Raw genomic sequence first — 20,043 nt, 5'->3', positions numbered from 1 at the left:
AATTAAGTGGCAGAAAGAAAGAGTCTGCAGAAGAGAAGTTTCACACTATTTACTTCCTTCTGTCACACATCTGGAGTCGTGTAGCAAGGCAGACAATCATTTTAGGAGACAGAGCAAGTTACTTTTTTGATATGGAAAGCCTACTCCATACACCCTGCTGTACACACCAATCTACTGCCATTTTGCCACTTCAGTTTTATTCCATTGCAGATTTTGTCCAAAGCAGTGAGTATAAAGTACTGTTTAACCAACAAAATAATTATAGACTCATACACTGAGTATCCAGCTCCAACAGCAGTGAACTACCAAAATTATCTCAGTACCCTAGAAAATAAGGTCATTTTGATGCTTCACTGTTATAGAGGAAAACCCAGCTCCTGTACATTCACAGTAATATACAATAAATGTCTTTGCTTAACTCCAAATGGGAACCAGCTTTATGCTGGAGAATGCAGTTGTGGTTCTAGTTCTAATCTGATGCCTGAATAGTTTCATACTAACACAGCTAAACAGTTGCTTCCTTGAAAACTATAGGCATGGGGTTTTTTGTTGGTGTTTTCTTTTCTTTTTCCTAGCAATATCCAGTCTACTAAAATCAGAGGGAAAAGAAAAACAAAACAAATCGTTTGTTCTAGACCAGGAACTTTTATCTCCTTTTCTCCTGAATCCTCCCTAAAGTAGAAAAATAAGAATTCTAAAACCGCTCAAATATGCTCTTCTTCTCTAAGTCACGTTCACTTTCTGCTTTAAGTCATTAGTGGGTATTTTTGGGAAGAAAAAGAGATAATGAAAGCAAGACACAAATTTTGGCCTGATGTCACATTAAATCCAGCATGACAATAATTTCCTTTATTTTCTATGATATTCTGTTTAATACCTTAACAGTCCTACAGGCCTTCAGCACATATCAAAGAAAATAATCATAATAACCTCGCTCACAACAAGCTACTGATAACTTGCATATCTTTTAAGGCCACCATAAGTCACTGTATTTCTAAAATAAAATAGTTCATTTGGAAGGGACCTTCAAAGACCATCAAGTCCAACTGCTTGACTGCTCCAGGGCTAATCAAAAGTTAAATTAATGAAGGCATTGTTCAGTCATCTCTTGAACATGAACAGGCTTAGGATATCAACTACCTCTGTAGGTAGCCCGTTCTAGTGTTTGATCACCCTCAAAGTAAAGAAACATTTCCTAATGCTCAATCTGAGCCTCCCCTGCTTCAGCTTTATGTTGTTCCCACCAGCACAGCCTGGCGCCTTCCTGTCTTTTCCCTGCTCAGAGAGCTGCAGAGGGCAACAAAGTTCTCTCTCTTGGTCTCTTCCAGATTAGAAGAAAACTACTTCAGAAGAAAACTGCCTTCTACAAAATCTCTGCATATGTACTGGATGGTGTTTACAACTGCATATGTTTGTTGTAACCTCCAGAACAGTAATACCACAAAATTAAAAAGGATTAATTGGACAAAGCCTGTAAATACTTGCTCCTGCAAGTGCACACACTTCAATTTTCAGCTAGCTATCAAACTCTGCATACAAAAATGACTTGTGACAGGGAATTTGTGAGACACCCAAGGGATTAACTATACCTTGTTTCCACCACTGCTGTTTAAGACATGAGGGAACAGTAAATTTGAAAATTTGTCTTTAAGTAGCTATTCAGAATTGGTAGCAAAGTCAGAGAGAAGAAACAATAAGGCAACAGACTTGACTCCTTTGGGTTTTCAAGCTCTGCAGCGTTACTTATAGATCTAAAGAAGTAGGGGAAGGACATGTATCTGCCTGCAGAGACCCCCCCTCCAAATAACAAAACTTCCTAGATAAGAACAAAGTGTTTAATTTTCATCCTATTTGAAGGAAGAAGCTGTAATTTTCAGTTCCTCTTTCACTTGCTGAGAGCTGTAAGAGCTGAATAAATGATTTCTGACCTATCTGCTGTAAAAATGATGGTGACTGTTTTACCGATATATTAAAGAGCTTGCTCTGTACACAAGTAACTTCAGATTTGTTTCACTACATATTCAGAAAACTTATGATTATGATAAAGAACCTTTATGATCCTGTTAGAAGCCTTTGTTTCACAATGTAGAAAAATGCTGCCATGCACTAGTTGAGCAAAGCAAATTTTCAACAAGAGAATGGAAATCTTTCCGTATTTACATTATTAAATGTGATTTTCAAGAGACTTCTATATGAATTCCATAAGAATTTCCAGAGTGAATTTACTTTTGAAGTTGAATATGAAAATAGCTTTTAGTTCCTTCAGAAGCACTAATAATAGACAAGTGCTTTTCTGGGAAGGATAGCAAGCCACAAAGACTGACCCCAACTTCTGATCTGCCAGCTGTGCCAGAATTCCAGACAGACAAGACTACTGAGAAGATCAGCTGGGAAGAAGACACTCAGATAGAACTATTTCAAAAAGGTATTCCCAAACTCTGCATCTGTACCCTGCTGCTGCCAAAATCATCCTGTGAGTTAGGCACTTATGTCCCAAATGACAGGATGCATCTTGCCAGGAGCAGTGAAGATCAGTGGTTTACTTATGCTCTAACAGCATGTTTACAAGGGTACTGTTAGGAGGGAGAGACTAACAACTTGACCCATTTAATTTTCTCAAATTAGTTTTCAGAGCCCATTGTGAGACTTCATGTGAGTGCGTATGTTTTAAATGTATGCTTTGCTGCTCATAGAGAATAAAATCACAGCCTGCTGCCTGGCACTCATGAGAAAATCAGAGTCAGAAAACAAATTTTCATTAAAGACTCAAATATCAGCTTCAAATTTCCAAAGGGCTATTTATTATCATGGAGGCAAACAAAAGCCTGAATAAAATCTTCAGAAAATCATAACAGAAAACCATACCATAGAATATATTCAGGTAAGCTCTCTAGAGGTAAGGAATTTAACAAGTACATTTAGTGTTTTGTCCAGTTTAATTTTAAGTGTTTCAAAAATGGGGCTTCTGAAGATGTATTTGGAAGTCTGCACTATCAGAATCTTTTTCTTTAAACTGATGAACAATTTTTATCTCCTTTATTATTTCCTTCATACTGGTTTACACATCTCACACCACTCATTTCCCTACCTACAGCTTCTCTTCTCTGCATGCTTTCTGTCCTTCAGCTAGTTTTTGCAAGCATTTATCATAATTATATGTATTTTCCTACTCAATATGTTTTCTAACAACGTTGACAATTATACAGGGCCTAGATTACACTGCACAGCTCAAAACTTGTATAGTGAGCAATGCCAGTGCCTTCAGCTGACATCTCAAGAATTTGGGACAGCCAACGCTCACAGTCTGAGGAAAGTTTAGCAGAAGTTGTTTGATTAAAAAAAAACAACTGAGCACACAGTCACATTGGAGGACAAACGGTAACAGTAAATTGCAAAAGAGAGTATAAGATCATAATTCTACTTTCTATCACATATAAGCAAGTATGGCTGCATATTATGTTTTAGAGGCAATAAAAATGAAAAACTGAGGTTCTAACACTTGCTTCCTGCCATTGTCATCCACTCTCTGGTAAAACACTGAACAACAACTCAATGAAACATTTAATTATGCAAATAGAGAACTCCAGAGGTCAAAAGAGCTAGTCTAAGCAAAGGAAAAAAATGACTTCACAATATATTTTGGTTTCAAAATCCAGACTCTCACAAAACTGCACTTGGTCAGAGGGCACCTTTTTTTTCCTTTTTTTCTTTTTTTTTTCCCTTCTTCAAATGCACCTTTTTAGATCTGCTACAGAGCTTGAGAGGGAGATTATGCCTGCAGTGGGCAGTGAAGACTGTTCAAGACTACTTTTCATTCATTCTGTTCTCTGAAAATTATTTCAACTATGACTGATTATCTGGCCAAAAGTCCAAACTAAGGTGCTAAAGAGACGCCATATTAAAGGTTTTGCAACGACAGGAAAATAAAAATGTGGCTCATCAATTCTTGATGACAGAAAGTATATGTTTTAATAGGGCTCAATTTTCGCTGCTTTCAGTGGCACTTAACAGATGTGTCAAATGAGAGTCAAGCTGTTTAGCTGGATAAAACTGCAGGATAGGAGAATTAAGTTAATATAGGCAAACGCTTTTACAAAATATATCTCCAGGTACAGTAGTTAAAATGCAGTAATTCTAGAAAAGACAACAGTTCTTAAAAATGCAGCTCTGAAGGAGCAACTGCTAAGAGATGCCTCCAAAGATATCTCACGGTCAAGTCTTCGGAGAATGACATGGAAAGAAGAGTATAGATGTTTCAAGGAATATCCTCCTACACTTCTCTGCATCTTCTCTTCAAATATGTCAAACCACTCCAGGAATAGTTCTTCAGTAGAGAGGCAACATATTTAATCCTTTTAGGAATAGCCTCGTTATTTTTGTGACACAGTTTGCTGGAGTTTTCTTCTTTTTGATTTTCAAATCCTACTGTATATATTTGGTCCAATTTGGTTAAATATTTGGTTAAATAATTTCAGATACCCTGTGCCTATTAATATATTTTACTATAGACAGATTCTCACATAAATTGAACTTATGAACAGTAAACAGCAAATAAGGGATGAAGGTAACCAGAATGGAAACCAGATTTCTGAAATGTTTCTTCAAAAACATAACAAGAAAAAAAATCTGATTTTATAACCGAACGCACCATGAATAACCTTGTAGAAGAAAGAGCGATCTTCAAAAATCTAGCTTTGAAATAATCTAAAAACTTCATTGGCGGTAATCCTACTAAACATCATTCCAGTGCCATAGAGAGATATGGAAAGGGCATATCTGAGATGAACAGGATTTGTTATAAATCCTAAAGTGCTTCAGTATACTTTCTCCTGTCGATGCAATAATGACAGTTCTGATGGTTGAAATTACAGGATACTCATTGCCTCTGGAAAACAGCAAGCACTGAAGAGTCCTTACCATTTATAAAAAGTAGAAGAGGGATGGGAAATCACATATGAAGAATCAATCAAAGATTAACATAGACCTCTGAATTCAAATAGAATGACCAAGATGAAAACCTTACGAAGACTTCTGAAGAAGAAACCCAATTGATAATACGTGCAAGAAATAAGGGCATGAGCAAAACTGTGACAGGTGGGTTGATGGAGCAAGACTGTATTTCCACAAAGCCTTCAGAATAGGTGAGGTTTTGGATAAGCTTGCAGAACAGCCTGATCTTTAAAACCTTTGTCAAAATGCCAACGTGATAACCCACTGAAAAACAACTTTCCAGGATATGGTACAAAAGACACCGTGAACAAATTTGTTCCAAAAAGACTTTCATTAATTTAACCAGAACTAAGTTAATAATCTTGGATGTAAATGTTTCTTTCTTTACTAGGTTGTTAAAAATGCTAAATTCTCTCCTAAACATCTTACAGCTAGAGGCTGGCAGAATTTAGCTTATTCGCCTTCAAAGTCGTTAAATAAATAATTAACTAACAATAGCTGGTAAGTAACCTTGACAACAAAGAATTATTAATTTGAAATTGCCCAAGGGAAAACGAGCCAGGGATTTTCAAACTGTGGTTAATCAAACTACTTCAAAGCAACACAACGACTCAGCGCTGGCAGGCAGTCACTGCCTCTGGTGGATTCACGCAGTCTGACACAGAGCTAGGAGCTACCGCTGCCTTTGGCAACACGGGTAATTTAGTGATGTACTTCTGTACAGCAAAAGGTCAAAACTATTTTTTAAGCAAGAAAAGGGAAATAGATTGAAAGTACCTGAATTACAGAACCATTAATAATATGTCAATCATACTGAGAAATGAATATAAGCTCTATTCCCAACAAGATGTTATATAACATGTTTAGACAATGTCTAAACAAAATGCAGATACAGAATGCTTCAGACATAATTGCACATGCTTAGAGCATCCTATATTCAATTAGTAGAAACCTAAAGAAAACATAAGGCATACTCAGGGCAGTTTATCTGACAAACTGGTAATAGTATACAGTGCTCTTCAGTGCCCATGATATTACATTTCAGCACGGCTGGACAAGGAAATTATAGAATCAAGTTCCACAAAGCTAACTATACACCGCTGCACCTCTTTCTTGTTTCTAAGAACTAATGGGCAAAGAATAACATTACTTTTCCATTCTCTTAATGACTGTTTCTAAGGTAGCACAGTATTTCTGAAAGACAAGAAATAAGAATGCTGAAGATGCGTTACTTCTCTAAACCCACATTTGTGAAATAGTAGAAAGAGTATTTAGATTCCTAAAGGGTCTTTTGTCAGTGAACTTCTGTAATAGACTGTGAGGCTATTCAAGCCAGCAAACCAATTACTGGTTTAGCAAATAACTTCCTCAGAGAAGTCTGCCAGAGCTCTTTGGATGACTCTCTGAATTATATCATGCATAAGCTAGCTCAGTCAGAAATACTCAAAATCCTGCTGCAAGGTAAGACTGTCCCCCAATAAGTGATTTTTGGTGCAGGCTACATCACTTTTTTCAGCATAATGGAAATAGTTCTGATCCTCTGAGATGACTGACCTTTGCTCTCCTTACAGCATTTCTCAAAATTGCTATCAAACAATGAGAGTGTCTTTTCTTTCTATGAAAAGACAGGCATAGACTTTCCCCAGTGCAGAAAGAGCAGACCAGTGCTCAGAGATACAATTTATGCAGCTGGAATTTCCCAAACTTTGGGATCAAACCCATTGCAACAGAATCTGAGTCAGGCAGAGGCTCTTTTTGAGGAGAAAATGCCCACACACCTCTCGGTGGATTTCAGTCTCTGCAGCTATGACTCATTAGAAGAGCACAAATAAGTAAAACAAACATCTCCATTTCCTGTTCCGTTGAAAAGCTTCCCCCTTTACAATTCTCATCCTGGGACTTTTTCTACTTTTCCTGGCTTCCCACAAGCCTCACGTTTTCCCTACTGAAGCTCTAAGCCAAAATGAGTTACCCACTAGCAAGGACACCCTTCCTGACCGGGTTGCAGCAGCCCAGACTGCAGGCAGCCCCTTCCCCACAGCCTTACCAAGCCCTAAATTGACTCACTCACACAATACCTATGCTTGTTGACTTGACCTCTGCATATTTATACTATCCCAGGTTAAAATTACATTTGCAATAAAGTGTGTCACCAAGCTTATATGCTCAATCTACCGAAAGTTCTCCTTTTTGTCCAGCAGCTTGTACTATACTATAGAGGAGATTCTTAAATTGTCTAAAGTAAACTAGAAACATGTAGAGTGCCACTGAAAGCCCCAGTTCTGTGTTTCAAAATTATTTCACTATGACTGGAAATACCAATTGAAGCTGTTTAAGCTTAAATTACTGCAAGAAAAATTCTGATATCTGGGATAAATCTGGAGATTTTGCCTATGCCAGAGTAAAATCATTGTAGTATCCTTCAGGGGTCTGTACTGAGACTGATGCTCCTTAATAATCAACAGTGGGATTAAGTGCACCCTCAGCAAGTTTGGGGGTAACACCAATAGCGTGGTGCTATTGACATGCCTGAGGTTGCCATCCAGAGGGACCTCAATGGGCTTGAACAAGGGCTCAGGAGAATCTCATGAGGTTGAATAAATCCAAGTGTAAGGTCTTGCACTGGGGTCACAGTAACCCCCATTATCAATACAAGTGGGAAGAAAAGCTGTATTGAGCACAGCCCAGCCAGAAAGGACCTGGGAGCACTGGTGGATGACAAGCTGAACATGAGCCAGCAATGTGCCCTCACAGCCTAAAAAGCCAGTCATATCCTGGGCTGCACCAGAAGAAGCATCGTCAGCAGGTTGGGAGAGGTGATCCTGCCCCTCTGTGCTGGTGAGACCTCACTTGAAGTATTGAGTTCAGATATGGAGTCCTCAGTACAGGAGCAATGTGAGCATATCCAAACGAGGGCCACAAAAATGATCCAAGGGATGGAACACCTCTCTATGAGGAGAGGCTAAGAGCTGGGGCTGTTCAGCCTGGAGAAGAGAGAGGCTCCAGAGAGACCTTCAATATCTAAGAGGGGGCTAGAAGAAAGAAGGGGGCAGACCCTTTAGCAGGGTCTGTTGTGACAGGACAAGGAAAAACAGTTTCAAACTAAAAGAGGGAAGACATAGACAAGAATTTTTTTTTTTTATTTTTTATTTTATTTTTTTTTTTTTAATACAATAGGGGTAGCGAAGCACTGGAACAAAGTTCCTCAGAGAGGTAGAGGTGCCATCACTGGAGACACTCGAGGTCAGGGTGGACTTTGAGAAATCTGATCTGGCTGTAGATGTCCCTGTTTATTGCAGGGGAGTTGGACTGGATGACCTTTAATGGTCCCTTTCAACTCAATCAATTATGCTCTAGGAAATCTGTTACCAAAATCTGGAACTCAAACCAGTGGTGCATATTTCATATGCTCTAACAATTACCAGCTGCTGGAGACTTCTGAGACTATTGGAATGGGACAGATTGAATACATCAACTGCACTCAGTCCATTTAACTAAATATGATGCGCTCCACAGCCCAATACATATCAGAGTTCCGTTACGCTCAAGATTAATTCTTTTGTATCAGATATCTGAGGAATAAATATAATAAAAAAAAAATAGTAATGCCAGAAAACTATGATGACACAGGTGTTTTGTTTTGTTTTTTTTTCTTCACATAGAAAAAGATTCATAAAAGGATGGCATACCCAAAATCTTTGGGTTAGAACAACTGATTTCTAGCGCTTTATGGACATAACGTTATATCTAAAACACTTTGTTCTGCAAAAAAGAAATAAAGAATTAAATCAGGAATAACTGAGCAAAAACTACATGCACAGATTTATCTGTATTCATTTTATTTTTCCTCTGAGGTAATTCAGTCACAGAAAACCATCTCACATCGAATTCCTAAAATGGACTTTTCTGCTGAACGTAGCTACTGACCTGCAGCATCTGAAGATAGCCTTCTTGTGGATCACAGAGCAGTGATGATATTCGGTGATTGTTCCTCATGCACCTCTGATTATTGTCCTTTGAGAGGGGGAAAATCTGCCGGATAACTGTCATCCTCCCAAGGGCACTATGCACCAACTCTAATATTTCATTATCAGTGATTTCCTGTGAATGGAGACATAGTATTTTAGAAACAAAGACTTGTGCAGACATTTTAATATATATCTATCACTGTTCAAAAAATGTTTTTAAGCAAACAAAGGAAGAATCAAAAGTTACAGATGCACATGTTTTGTCTAGAACAAAAAGTTTTTTTTATGTTTAATAACAGCATTTTTAAATGTGCTATCTGAAATAAAGAAAACAGCTCAACATAGCACAATCTATTCTGGAAATATTATCATACTGTGGAAGTAGTTCCTCATAGGAAAAAGCACAAAAATAGAATCAATAGATCTCAAGATAAGGAACAAGAAATGTATACAGATAGAATAGAACCTCACTACAGCCTCAAAACAAAACAACAAATACAAAATGTAGCCACCTTTAAGAAATACAGCCCCCACCTCTGAGAACAACGTTGTGAGAACATTTTTCCCGGAAGAACATTAAATTATTTCTTCAGACTAATCCTTATAATAATGACTCAACCAAGTCTTTTGAAGTAATCGATATTACAAAATCAGAAAGCTGGGAAGCTTCATGGAAGGGATGGACACAGTTAAGAATATAAAGTACTGCACAGAGAATAATTTGGGATAAGATACAAAGAAAATTCATGACAAGGGACAGAGTCTTTTCATCTACTGCCCTTATGTTGCAACTGATGCCAACTCAACTATATGCTCTATTCAGTATTCCGTACCTAAACAAACAAAAACCTCTTTTCTTACCCTTAAAACAAATAATGCGAAAATTATGGGTTTAGCTGATCCTGAAATCATAACAGTTGCGCAGCCTGCAATGGCTATCAGCTGCCATGGAGATTCCTTCCCCACGAGGAATGACAGGCTGCAGCACCACTGTCTGTATTCCTCCCTTCAGACATACCCTTCACAGAGAACGCTTTACAGCCAAGCTCCCTACCACTGCCACCAGCAGCCTCACACGTCCATCAGCCAATCTCCAACATCAGCTGGCTGTGCAACCTGCACAGCTGGGCCAGCTCATGGCCAAGCTCACACAGTACCTCAGAGTAGAGAGCAGCCAGCAATTCATATCAATGGACTCGCCCTGTTTTGACACCAAGGCTTACATCTTGCAATGTGCCATCAGGGGAAGTGAAGCTGATGCTATATTTTGAACGTTCAAGAAAAATTATTTTGCTTTCTTGACATTTTTTTCTGTCAAGCTGAGAGTGAAGTGACCATGGGGTTATTGTAATTACTTGTAATGGCTGACTAGTATTGTAGCTTTGGCTCGGTTCTTCTTTGCTGATTTCCCATCATTTTTAAGGAATGCAAATTTTTAACTTCGTAGAAGGTAAAATTCATTGTGTTAACAACAGTGTGAAGTAAATACAGAAAATATACACTAACAGAAGTAAAAAGATTCTGAGACTTCATAACTCTGTAGAAGATCACCACAGAATTGCCTTGAGCTCTACACAGTCCCTCCAGAAACCAGCCCTGGATTTCTTTTCTCTGGTGTTGAGGGTGTTAATGCCACATACTGTGTCTAAGCTTCTGCCACTGTGGTCTGAGGGAGAACCAGCTTTATGCAATACCTTTAACTCTCTAGAGGTGGTAGGGAAACACAGACTGCATGACTGGAAACAGAAGATACCTTTTGAAAAAAAGATAATCATCCATAATTCAACTCATGCCACCTGTATTTTGCATTCTACCCATGTCATGAATGTTTCTTATTTTTTAAGACATACCATAACCTGCATCAAAATGCTTCACTCAGAGCAGGATGGTTCTCCTAGGTACATTAATTCACATCGTTCACACTCAGCTATGCACATCAAGTGAATCCTGAACAAAAGAGCCTAGTCACTCTAAGAGACTCAGAACATAATTGGGCTAAATCTAACTCTCAAAGTGCTACCTTTTCCTGTGTAGACAGCTGGCAGCAGCTAGAGGCTTCAATGCCTTAGTTCTATATGTAATGCTAGGGCAACAACACTACATCTGATTACCATTAATACCAGCAAATGATCTGCTCATTTTAGAAACAGGATTCCATTCTTGAAATTTAAAAGGACAGTAAAAAAAAGTTGTTGCAGAAAAAAAGGGTCTGTGCGTGACTACATTTCAGAGCTAGCGCTCTAGAAACTAAGATTTACTTAGTATACCTTTGAGTACTTCATGCAAGCTGTTGACGAAAATATTATGTTGACGAAAAGAGATTTGGCCCTCTAAAATGAAGCCCTGCAGAATCCCATCACAGTCTGGAAACCAGCTTGATGTAACCCCATTCACAATAATCCTTTGAGCTCAACCCTTCAGCCAACTGTTCACTCCCTGCATTGTGATTTTGCTTTGCTACACACTGGATGTTTTGTCTACGTTGATATTGTGAGAAACACTGTTGAAAACTTTGCTGAAATGCAAACAGACTGCAACTGACTACTGGCTTCCCTTGAACTACTGGGGACCCAAATTTTCTGTGACAACTGAGCAAGCCATTTAATTCAGTCCTAAACCTTTATAAGCAACTATGCTCCAAATTTCCAATCTTGATCATGGATCATTACACATCACAAGACAGCACACTGATTATCTTCCAATACTATGTGTGGACACTGCATTCTAAATGGATTTTATTGATTGGTTTGCAAGATCTTACAAAATCCCATACTAAGTGCCCACTTTCTGGCTTTCGTGATCCCTTGATGTTACTGACTGTTACTGATATTAATATAGATGGCGGTTTTTGCTTGCTTCAGGGGTATGCTTTAAGGAAGGAAAGGAGCCTAACTATTGCCTAGCACCTCAAATAGCAAGTTGCAGTCAAACCTGTAAGTATTGAATTTCTTGAATTAGGATGGAAAGAGAGCATTTTTCTGAAAAATAAAGGATGTTCTTGTACACATGTGCTGGATTTTTTCTCCACTAAGGGACAGAATGTGGGTAGTCTAAATAATTCAGGTAACACTTAAATATTTTGGTAAGCAGACATCAGTGTAAATCTGACTATTAGTAGACCTCAGGCTATTAGTAGTTCTCAACATCCAACTCAGCACTGAAGGAGTATTCCTACAAACACTGTTTTCTGTTCTTGTGGCACATTAATGACACAGATCACTCTTCAAGAATTTGTGGCATGCATGTATCTATTTATTTATCTGCACATTAAGAACTTGAGTTAGATTGTAATACCTAGCCACATTGCTCAGGGGAATATTTAAATTTGCTCTATTTGTGCCCAACTATCATAACACAAATTGCAAAATGAGACAATTATGTTTCACATTACAATCTCTATTTTCCTAGAGGTAATAACAGAACATTATAAATTTTAATGACATTAATAATTTAAAGAATCAAGAGATACCACAGAGAAGATCCCAGAGAAAGCTGGAGAATAAAACTGAATGGTGAGAGTACAAGGATGCTCACATAGACAAGCTTTAGATATATGCCCCTGTAATACGATCAATACTCCTCTCAATGCACTACATGTATCTACAAATGGACACTTGTTCATACATTGCAAATCTAGAAAACATCTTCACAATAAGCTGGTTTTAAAACATTTCTGAAATCTTCCATAGACAGATTTATGAAACCTTAACATTATGTTGGCTTCCCTGCATCTCACATGAACAGAAACGCACACAGGTTAATCCTTTAAGGAAAGGATACTTTTTCATGCCACAGAAAACATTCTAATAGAGGTCTACATGACTGCCTGTTCAATTTCTATCTTTGCTCTTCTCCCACAACCTCTTCCTTTCACCTGATGCCAATAAAATTTCCTATAGGTCTATTTCTATTTTCAAAGACTCCACAGTGAGCATCTTTCTCAGATTATAATCAGTGCATGAGTAAAAGCATGAAAAATGATAGTTAACCAGAACAGAACAAAAACAAACAACTCGACATTGATTTTAATGTAGACTTCACTGATGAGAACTCATAATGACATACTCATCTAATCTTGCTCCTTGACTGTTTCAGTGTAATTCAACAGCATCTGAATTAGGTCAATTCCGAACCTTAAAAGCTACTTAGAACAGAATGCAGGTGCATATGAAATCCAGTTTCAAACACACACACATACATATAAAAAATGCTAAATATGCAGTTTTTTCTACAGTGTCAAAGACAGTATTCAAAAGGAAAGAAAAAAGATTTGTCAGCAAGTTACAAATATAGATTTACTTGGAATAAAATTGGAATAAATTTAGACATGTGAATTACTAAGCTTTGAACTGAAATGTGTCATCTGCTAGATTATTTAAAAAGAGTCTTTCTAGTATTTTGGTCAAGTTTTGTAAATCTATACATTTTTCTGTAATTTCAAATGATTATGCATATCATAGAATGCTTGCCCTACTTTTATTTCTGAAGTATCACAAAAATTCTGCTTTGTTCAAGCAAACTTGGCAGAGGGAACCATATTAGACTTATTATTATTATAATACATACAAACAGAACTGTATAGACTGTTTTTTCCAAAAATCTTTTAGAAATTCTGCATGTAGAGAAATATTGAGAAGAACTCCACATTGTCCTGGTTCTACCCAAATAAAAATGGAGCCATAACAGTTTCTAAATAGCTGTGGATCTGACTGTTGACTACTCAAGGGGTATTACATAGGCATTTCTAGCCAAAAGGAGAAAGATTTTTTCAAAGGGAAGTGGAAAATAAACACTGCATCCATTTGGGATTTTTCTTCTGCAGTCAGAAGTTTCTGCAAGATTACTCTACAAGCTCTGCATTAGGAAACACTGTTCATCATGCATTATCTAATGTCTTATTACCTGATACCCTTGGAGAAAAGAGAGGTAAAGTAATTTGTTGAGAGACACTTTATTTGATAATTGCTATCCTATTTTCTGCTCCTTCTCAACCTTTGAAAATATTTTATAGAGATCTCTATGTCGTTATTTTCCTCTGGAAGAAGTGCCTTGATAGTGGCTGAGAAGACATTTGATTTGATAAGCCAAAGGGATGAGTAGCTATGGATATACTGAACATATTACATGGAAAAAAGAAAAGATAACTATTGGCAGAAATGATGGAGCTGCAGGGTAGAAACAGAAAGAACGAAATACATCGCACCAGGGCAGAAACAATGGAACACTTTCTCATTTCTCATATAACAAACTGCCTCTTACAGAATAGAGAACTGATATAGAGTCCACTAAAGAGGAAACATGTTTCGAGTGAATGCTCTGAAGGCAAAGGGAAAAAAGCATAAATAAAATAGAAACTTTTCTCTGTACTTGGTTCTGAATTATCACATGGCTTGAGTTTGAGAAATTTTTCTTTATCTGTTGAAGCTCTAGAAATTCCACCGCTGGCAGCACCACCAGCATCATTTGAAATTTGTCATCAGCCTGGAAAGGAAGACTTGTCTAAAATTTGACTCACATTCAAGTAATGCAGTTAACCAAACCTTCTGGATAACATCATCTCAACACAGCTTGGAGTTCTCCAAGTCCCTTAGCACTTCAACTTCTTGTATATGACTTCTTGCCACTGATATAACCTGTACTGTTGTCTTGTTTTCAGTTGCTTTTACTACTACTCCTGTAGAAATTATAAAGCTTCTTCACTTCTCTCTTCTCAACTCTGAGGGCTTTCTCTAACAAATATACTACCACAGATGGGAAGTGTTTATCCAAGTACTTTACAGTATACAACTGCTTTAGTGGTTTGCCTATACTCACAGCCTCAATTATTTTCCATTTCAAACTTTTTTTGGACTGAAAACAGCAAACATCCAGAAGCAACTTCTCCTGAGACTTCACTTTTATTTCGCAGCTGAAGAATTTCATCAATCTTTTAACAACTGAATACTTAGCATTCCTATGGATTTAGAATCCTACCTTTCTACTATCCATCTTACGGTTCTGCAGAGTAGCCTGTTTGGTTGATTTCCGTTTCATTTAAATGTGACAAACAATAGGACCTACTTTTTTTCTTAGTGACAAAGAAATGACCCCATACTGAAGTGCAGAGTCAAGCTACTCTGCACAGCATTAAACTATATCTTGAATCAAACATACAGCCATCCCATGTGTAAGCCCCCAGGAACACACACAAACACTGAGAACTGCGCTAATGAATCTGCCAGGACCATCAATAGTAAGATTCCTTTTTCCTTTACAAAGTTTCATTCTGGCACCTTCACAACAGTTCACAGAAAAAAATACAACAGAAGAATGCAATATAGGCTTTTTGCAAAGTAACAAAACTTTGCTATATTAGAAAGAAATCCTCCCTTTTCCTTTTCCTCTGAGGAAAAAGCCATGACAGTTAACCACATGGATTGTTGATTATCAAGAAGAATTTTCACCCCAGTACATTCCTTTTCAATAGAGTTCCATCAAATAACATAATAATTTACATAGAAAGAAACCACTGTCATTTCCACAGTTCTCCCCACCATTCCCTCACCAATACTTTGAGAATTTACAAGTGAATATTGTGTGAATTTCAGCATTTGCTATTCCACGTGGCATTCATTCCACATAGTTTATAGTCTGTGGAATGTAAAAAAGACTCCTTTGCATCTGATCTGACAATGATTAATCTGGACCAGCAAAAACAAATTAAATGGGAAATCAGAAAATGAAAACTGTAGTCAAGTGGAATTTCTAACCTTTGGTCTTCCAACTTATTTTTACACCTTATAATTAGATTTATTTTTAAAGCACTGAAAGTGTCAGCAATTCATTAACATGCATCTTCCCATCAAAAGTAATAACAAGTAAAATATATACATTTTAAACAACTGTAATCTAAATATAAAAGATTCATTCCTGGCCAAGTCAAGTCATTGGAGCTATTCCAAACTTGCACCTGGTTAACAGAATGTAATCAAATGCAATCACTATGGCTTGCTCAGTAGCAAATGGGAAGGACAGAGTTTCATGCTGACTGCAAATAAAATACGTGACATAGTTCCCATAAATTTCATATCTGTCACCAAAGGTATTGAATAAACTTTCTGATCAGAAGTATAAGCAATGATTATTTGTATAAATTGGCACTGTCACACACATATTGCAATATGGCATTTGAAAGAACCTAGAACAGAAGGTGCAGATCTGAAAAGTAACATCCAGTAGTGTTCATAATATAGTTGTATTTGTCTTTCCAAATTGAGATCTGAAAATATTTAGCACTCAATGTGAGCAGGATGCAAAAAAAAAAAAATAATAATAATAAAAACAACAGCAGAACAAGACAGAAATATGATTGAGACAGAAAAAGGTAACTCAGGAAGATGCACCTATTCATTATGATGTATTTAGATCATAAACTATTTCCCAATACCCAATTTAATTTCTATTGCTAAAGATTAAATTGTATTTCCTTTATCTTTACAGGGTAAATGTATTCTTCTTGTAATTGTGTGCATCTTACCACCATACATTTGCTTCAACTCATCATTTTCACAGGAGCTCAATGTAATTCTTTCAATCTTTCCTCATCAGTCATATTCTTACGAGCTTTCACCATGCTAGGTGGTCTCCCCCCAGTTTTCAAAATTGTTCTGTCATCCTTCTTTGTTTTACAGTGTCTTGCTCCAAACTTCCAACGTAGTTCCAACAAGTCCAAGTTCATGTCAAGCAGTACAAAATAATTGCGTCTTTTGTACTACTGGATACATCTGTTGTAAGATTACTGATAACTAAACCACAGCAGTATTGATTCATATTCTGTTGATAAACCGTGACAACTGGAAGTTACTCCAGCAGATGCTCAACAGTTATTTTGCAGCCAAAGTACTCAGCACTATACTGAATTTCATCTAGTGTACTGCCTAAATAAACTGGACTAAAATACGTTTTTGTAACAGTATGGTAATAATTAATACTTTCTATAATGCAGATTCAAGTAAGTCAGTGAAAATACTAGAAACTCACTTGCCTTCTCCTTAGAAGTCACCTAACACTTTACCTTCTACTACATCCAACCTTTTCATATCGCTTCTTATGAGTCAGTTCACACCTCAGCAAATCATTTTTCTGTTATGCCTTTGCATTCCTCCCTAGTTGCCCATCATTTTTTCCCCTCTTCTTTTTAGTGGAATCCCTCCCTTTGATTTCAAGATCTGTAAAAATATCCCCATTGAACTACAGTATCTTATGTCCTCAGAGAACTCTACAGTGCTTTTGCCATACTATTTTCCTTGTTCTATCTTTTTAAGAGCTTTACTAGCTCCCTAAACTTCTGAAGTTATAGAATCTCTTCATTGAACTCCATTAATCCTATTCTCACATCTTCCTCTTCTTAAGTGCATGCTACCATCTCACAATCAGATCCACAATAATTATTTTCTGACTTGATATTCCTAATGCATTCTTCCTTAGCCTAAACAAAATCTGAACCTTAACATTTTACACGTGTAGGGATAACAACATCCATAGCAAGAAAGTGTGCCCTAACACTGCTTTTTTCAGCTACCAGAGAAATTAAAATCCACCACTGTTACCATTTCTTGTCCTTTGGGCATTTCTATCAAAGATACACAAAGGTCTTTTCCAGTGTATCTCTCTGTATTTACACACAGCTACTCAACCAGACTGATTCTCACCACTCCTCAGGTTCAGGGCTGAGGTGTGTGTACATACTACTGGGACGTGTAGTTTGGACACTGAAACAATTATTCCCAATTCAAAATTCTGACCAGCGATGAAAATTTGTTGAAATAGAAATGAAAGAAAGGATTTGGTGAAACAACTCTTTTTATTTAACAGTTACATTCAGTAGCCACTCAAGTAAAGAATGGTTGACTGCTTTGTGAATTGAACTGGTTTATATATAAAAATAATGAATTTATGTATGATTATTATATAATATATAATTAATATTAAAAAATATAATAATATAATATGATATATTATGATATAATATAATATGATATATTATGCATGAAAGAAAAAATCTGGAATCACAAATAAATTTATTGATGTATGGAAACAAAATACTGTATCTAACAATTTTTTTTTAATCAATGCTCAATTTTGCAGAAGAATTTATTTTGTATGCAGTCTTTATTTTTTCTCTCCCCTGCTTGCAACGAAGAAAGTTTCCAAACCACAAAACGTCCCACAGAATGAGAAACATGGCTTCTAATGGTATTTATACCCCTAGACCTACTACTGCTAACAAAAAAAGCAGATGCAGACTCCTAGAGCACTGTTCCTTGTACAGCCACATACAAATTCAGTTTCACGTATTGCTCCTGTGTTTCTCCCACAGACATATGCCCTAGGCAACACACAGCATTTTCTCTGAATGTGCCAAAAAAGAGGAAGGGAGAATAAAAAACATCAGGAGTAACCAGCAGAAATGCTTGAAGTCAGGCACCAAAGAAAAAGAAATATAAGAAAAATAGAAAAAGAAAACAAGAAAAAAGATGGAAAATAAACACCCTGAAAAGGAGGAGGTAAGGTCAGAGAGCATCTATAACTGTGTCACACACTCATGCCACAAGAAGCAATAGCATGCACCCATCAAAGCCAGCAGGTCACTCTACCAACATATCAGGTGATAAATAGCAAAGATACATCCAAAATACTGGATTTGTTCTAACAATTTACTGCAGGTCAGAATTGATAATTATGGACAACTGCCAGTAATCAAAGTTTTTGGACAAGTTGCTGTTCTCAAGTGGTGTTTGCTTGTGCAAGGATTTTTTTTATTTATTTTTTTTAAAGTCACATACATTAGGGTTTCTGAAAAGCTAAAAGCATGTTTAACATAGAATTCAGACACAAGCACTACCTAAGTCTAGAAATACTAAATGATTCCCTGCACAAATAAATGTAAAGAGGATAAAACAAATATAAAACACAGAGGTGGTTAGAAATACATTTTTTCCCCCTCCAATCTCCACTACTTTCAAGAGCTCTGCAAGTCCGAAACATGAAACATCTGAAGAAAATCAGACATATTTCACAAACATTTATTTTTAAGACAAGCAAGGTTCTTAAGACATAGTAGAAGATGAGGAGAAGGACAAATAATGACTTGAAAGAGGACACAGAAGGAGCATACAGCCTGCAAAGACATCCCTATGTATTCTCCTATCCAGAAAGACTGCCATATAAGGTTGCAGCCTTCCAACCCATCAGCTTTTTTTTTTTTTTTTTTTTTTTTTTTTTTAAAAGAGGTGACTGAGTCCTTTTGTACCACCAGTGGCACTCCAAACTGAATGGGTAAGTCAGCACAGAAATTTAAGTCATTGGAAACTAAAAATGCAAACCCTTAGCAGCAGAGTAATACAGTTTGTGTATAACCCCAACACAGCCCACGTTTGTTCATCTGAAATATAATAAGCTTAACAGGCATACAGTTTTACATTAGCTCATTGGTATTGCTTTCCCAACAAAAAAATGAAGGGATAAGTTGAAACTCTCAAATTTAACTCCTATTCCTGCACGTGGGAAAGAAATTCACTTAAAAAAAATACATAAGTCAAAAACTTACAAAAAGAAACCCAAAAACCCACAAATATTTCATTATCAATGTAGAAAAAAAAAAAAAGTAGATTTAACTCAAATAAGATTTAATAATTGATTTCTTGTAGAAATAGTACTGTACTTTAAAGCCATTTTAACTATAGCCAGATAAGTCCAATGCAGCAAATTGGATGAGCCTTGGTAGTCTATGTATATTCAGTACTAAGCCCTTCAATGGCTCCCTGAAATGAGAACAGCTTAAGGAACCTATTTGCTAGAATCCCACACACTTTATAGAAGGAACTGTCAGCAGAAACAACTGTCACTGTGTTCTCTTCCTATTACTGCCCCTTTGGGTCAATTGGCCCTACACCTCTCCCCTTCCCTGCAATGGGATGATTAAGTCACACAGACCACAGGGTAAACAGGTGAACAGATCTTCAATCTGCCTGGGAGAGGAAAAAAAAAAAAAAAAAAAAAAAGAGTAGCTCAGTATTAGCACTATTTTACAGAAATTGTACCCGGTTTGCTACACATGCAGAACTGCATCAAAAAAAGCTCATTT

The 20,043-nt window shown here is 36.9% G+C and overlaps 1 protein-coding gene across 2 annotated transcripts in view; it reads right to left on the bottom strand.

The window, feature by feature from the left end:
* GRID1 (glutamate ionotropic receptor delta type subunit 1) overlaps positions 1-20,043 on the bottom strand; it is a 602,942-nt gene that overhangs the window by 190,466 nt on the left and 392,433 nt on the right. For both annotated transcript variants that reach the window (XM_048944232.1, XM_048944231.1), the window contains exon 6: positions 8,878-9,051. In XM_048944232.1, coding sequence (XP_048800189.1) covers positions 8,878-9,051 — 174 coding nt within the window. The remainder of the gene's footprint in view (positions 1-8,877; positions 9,052-20,043) is intronic.

This window comes from Lagopus muta, chromosome 5 (assembly GCF_023343835.1).
Source record: "Lagopus muta isolate bLagMut1 chromosome 5, bLagMut1 primary, whole genome shotgun sequence".
Classification (NCBI taxonomy): Eukaryota; Metazoa; Chordata; class Aves; order Galliformes; family Phasianidae; genus Lagopus; species Lagopus muta.
This window is presented reverse-complemented; position numbering and strand designations above follow the sequence as displayed.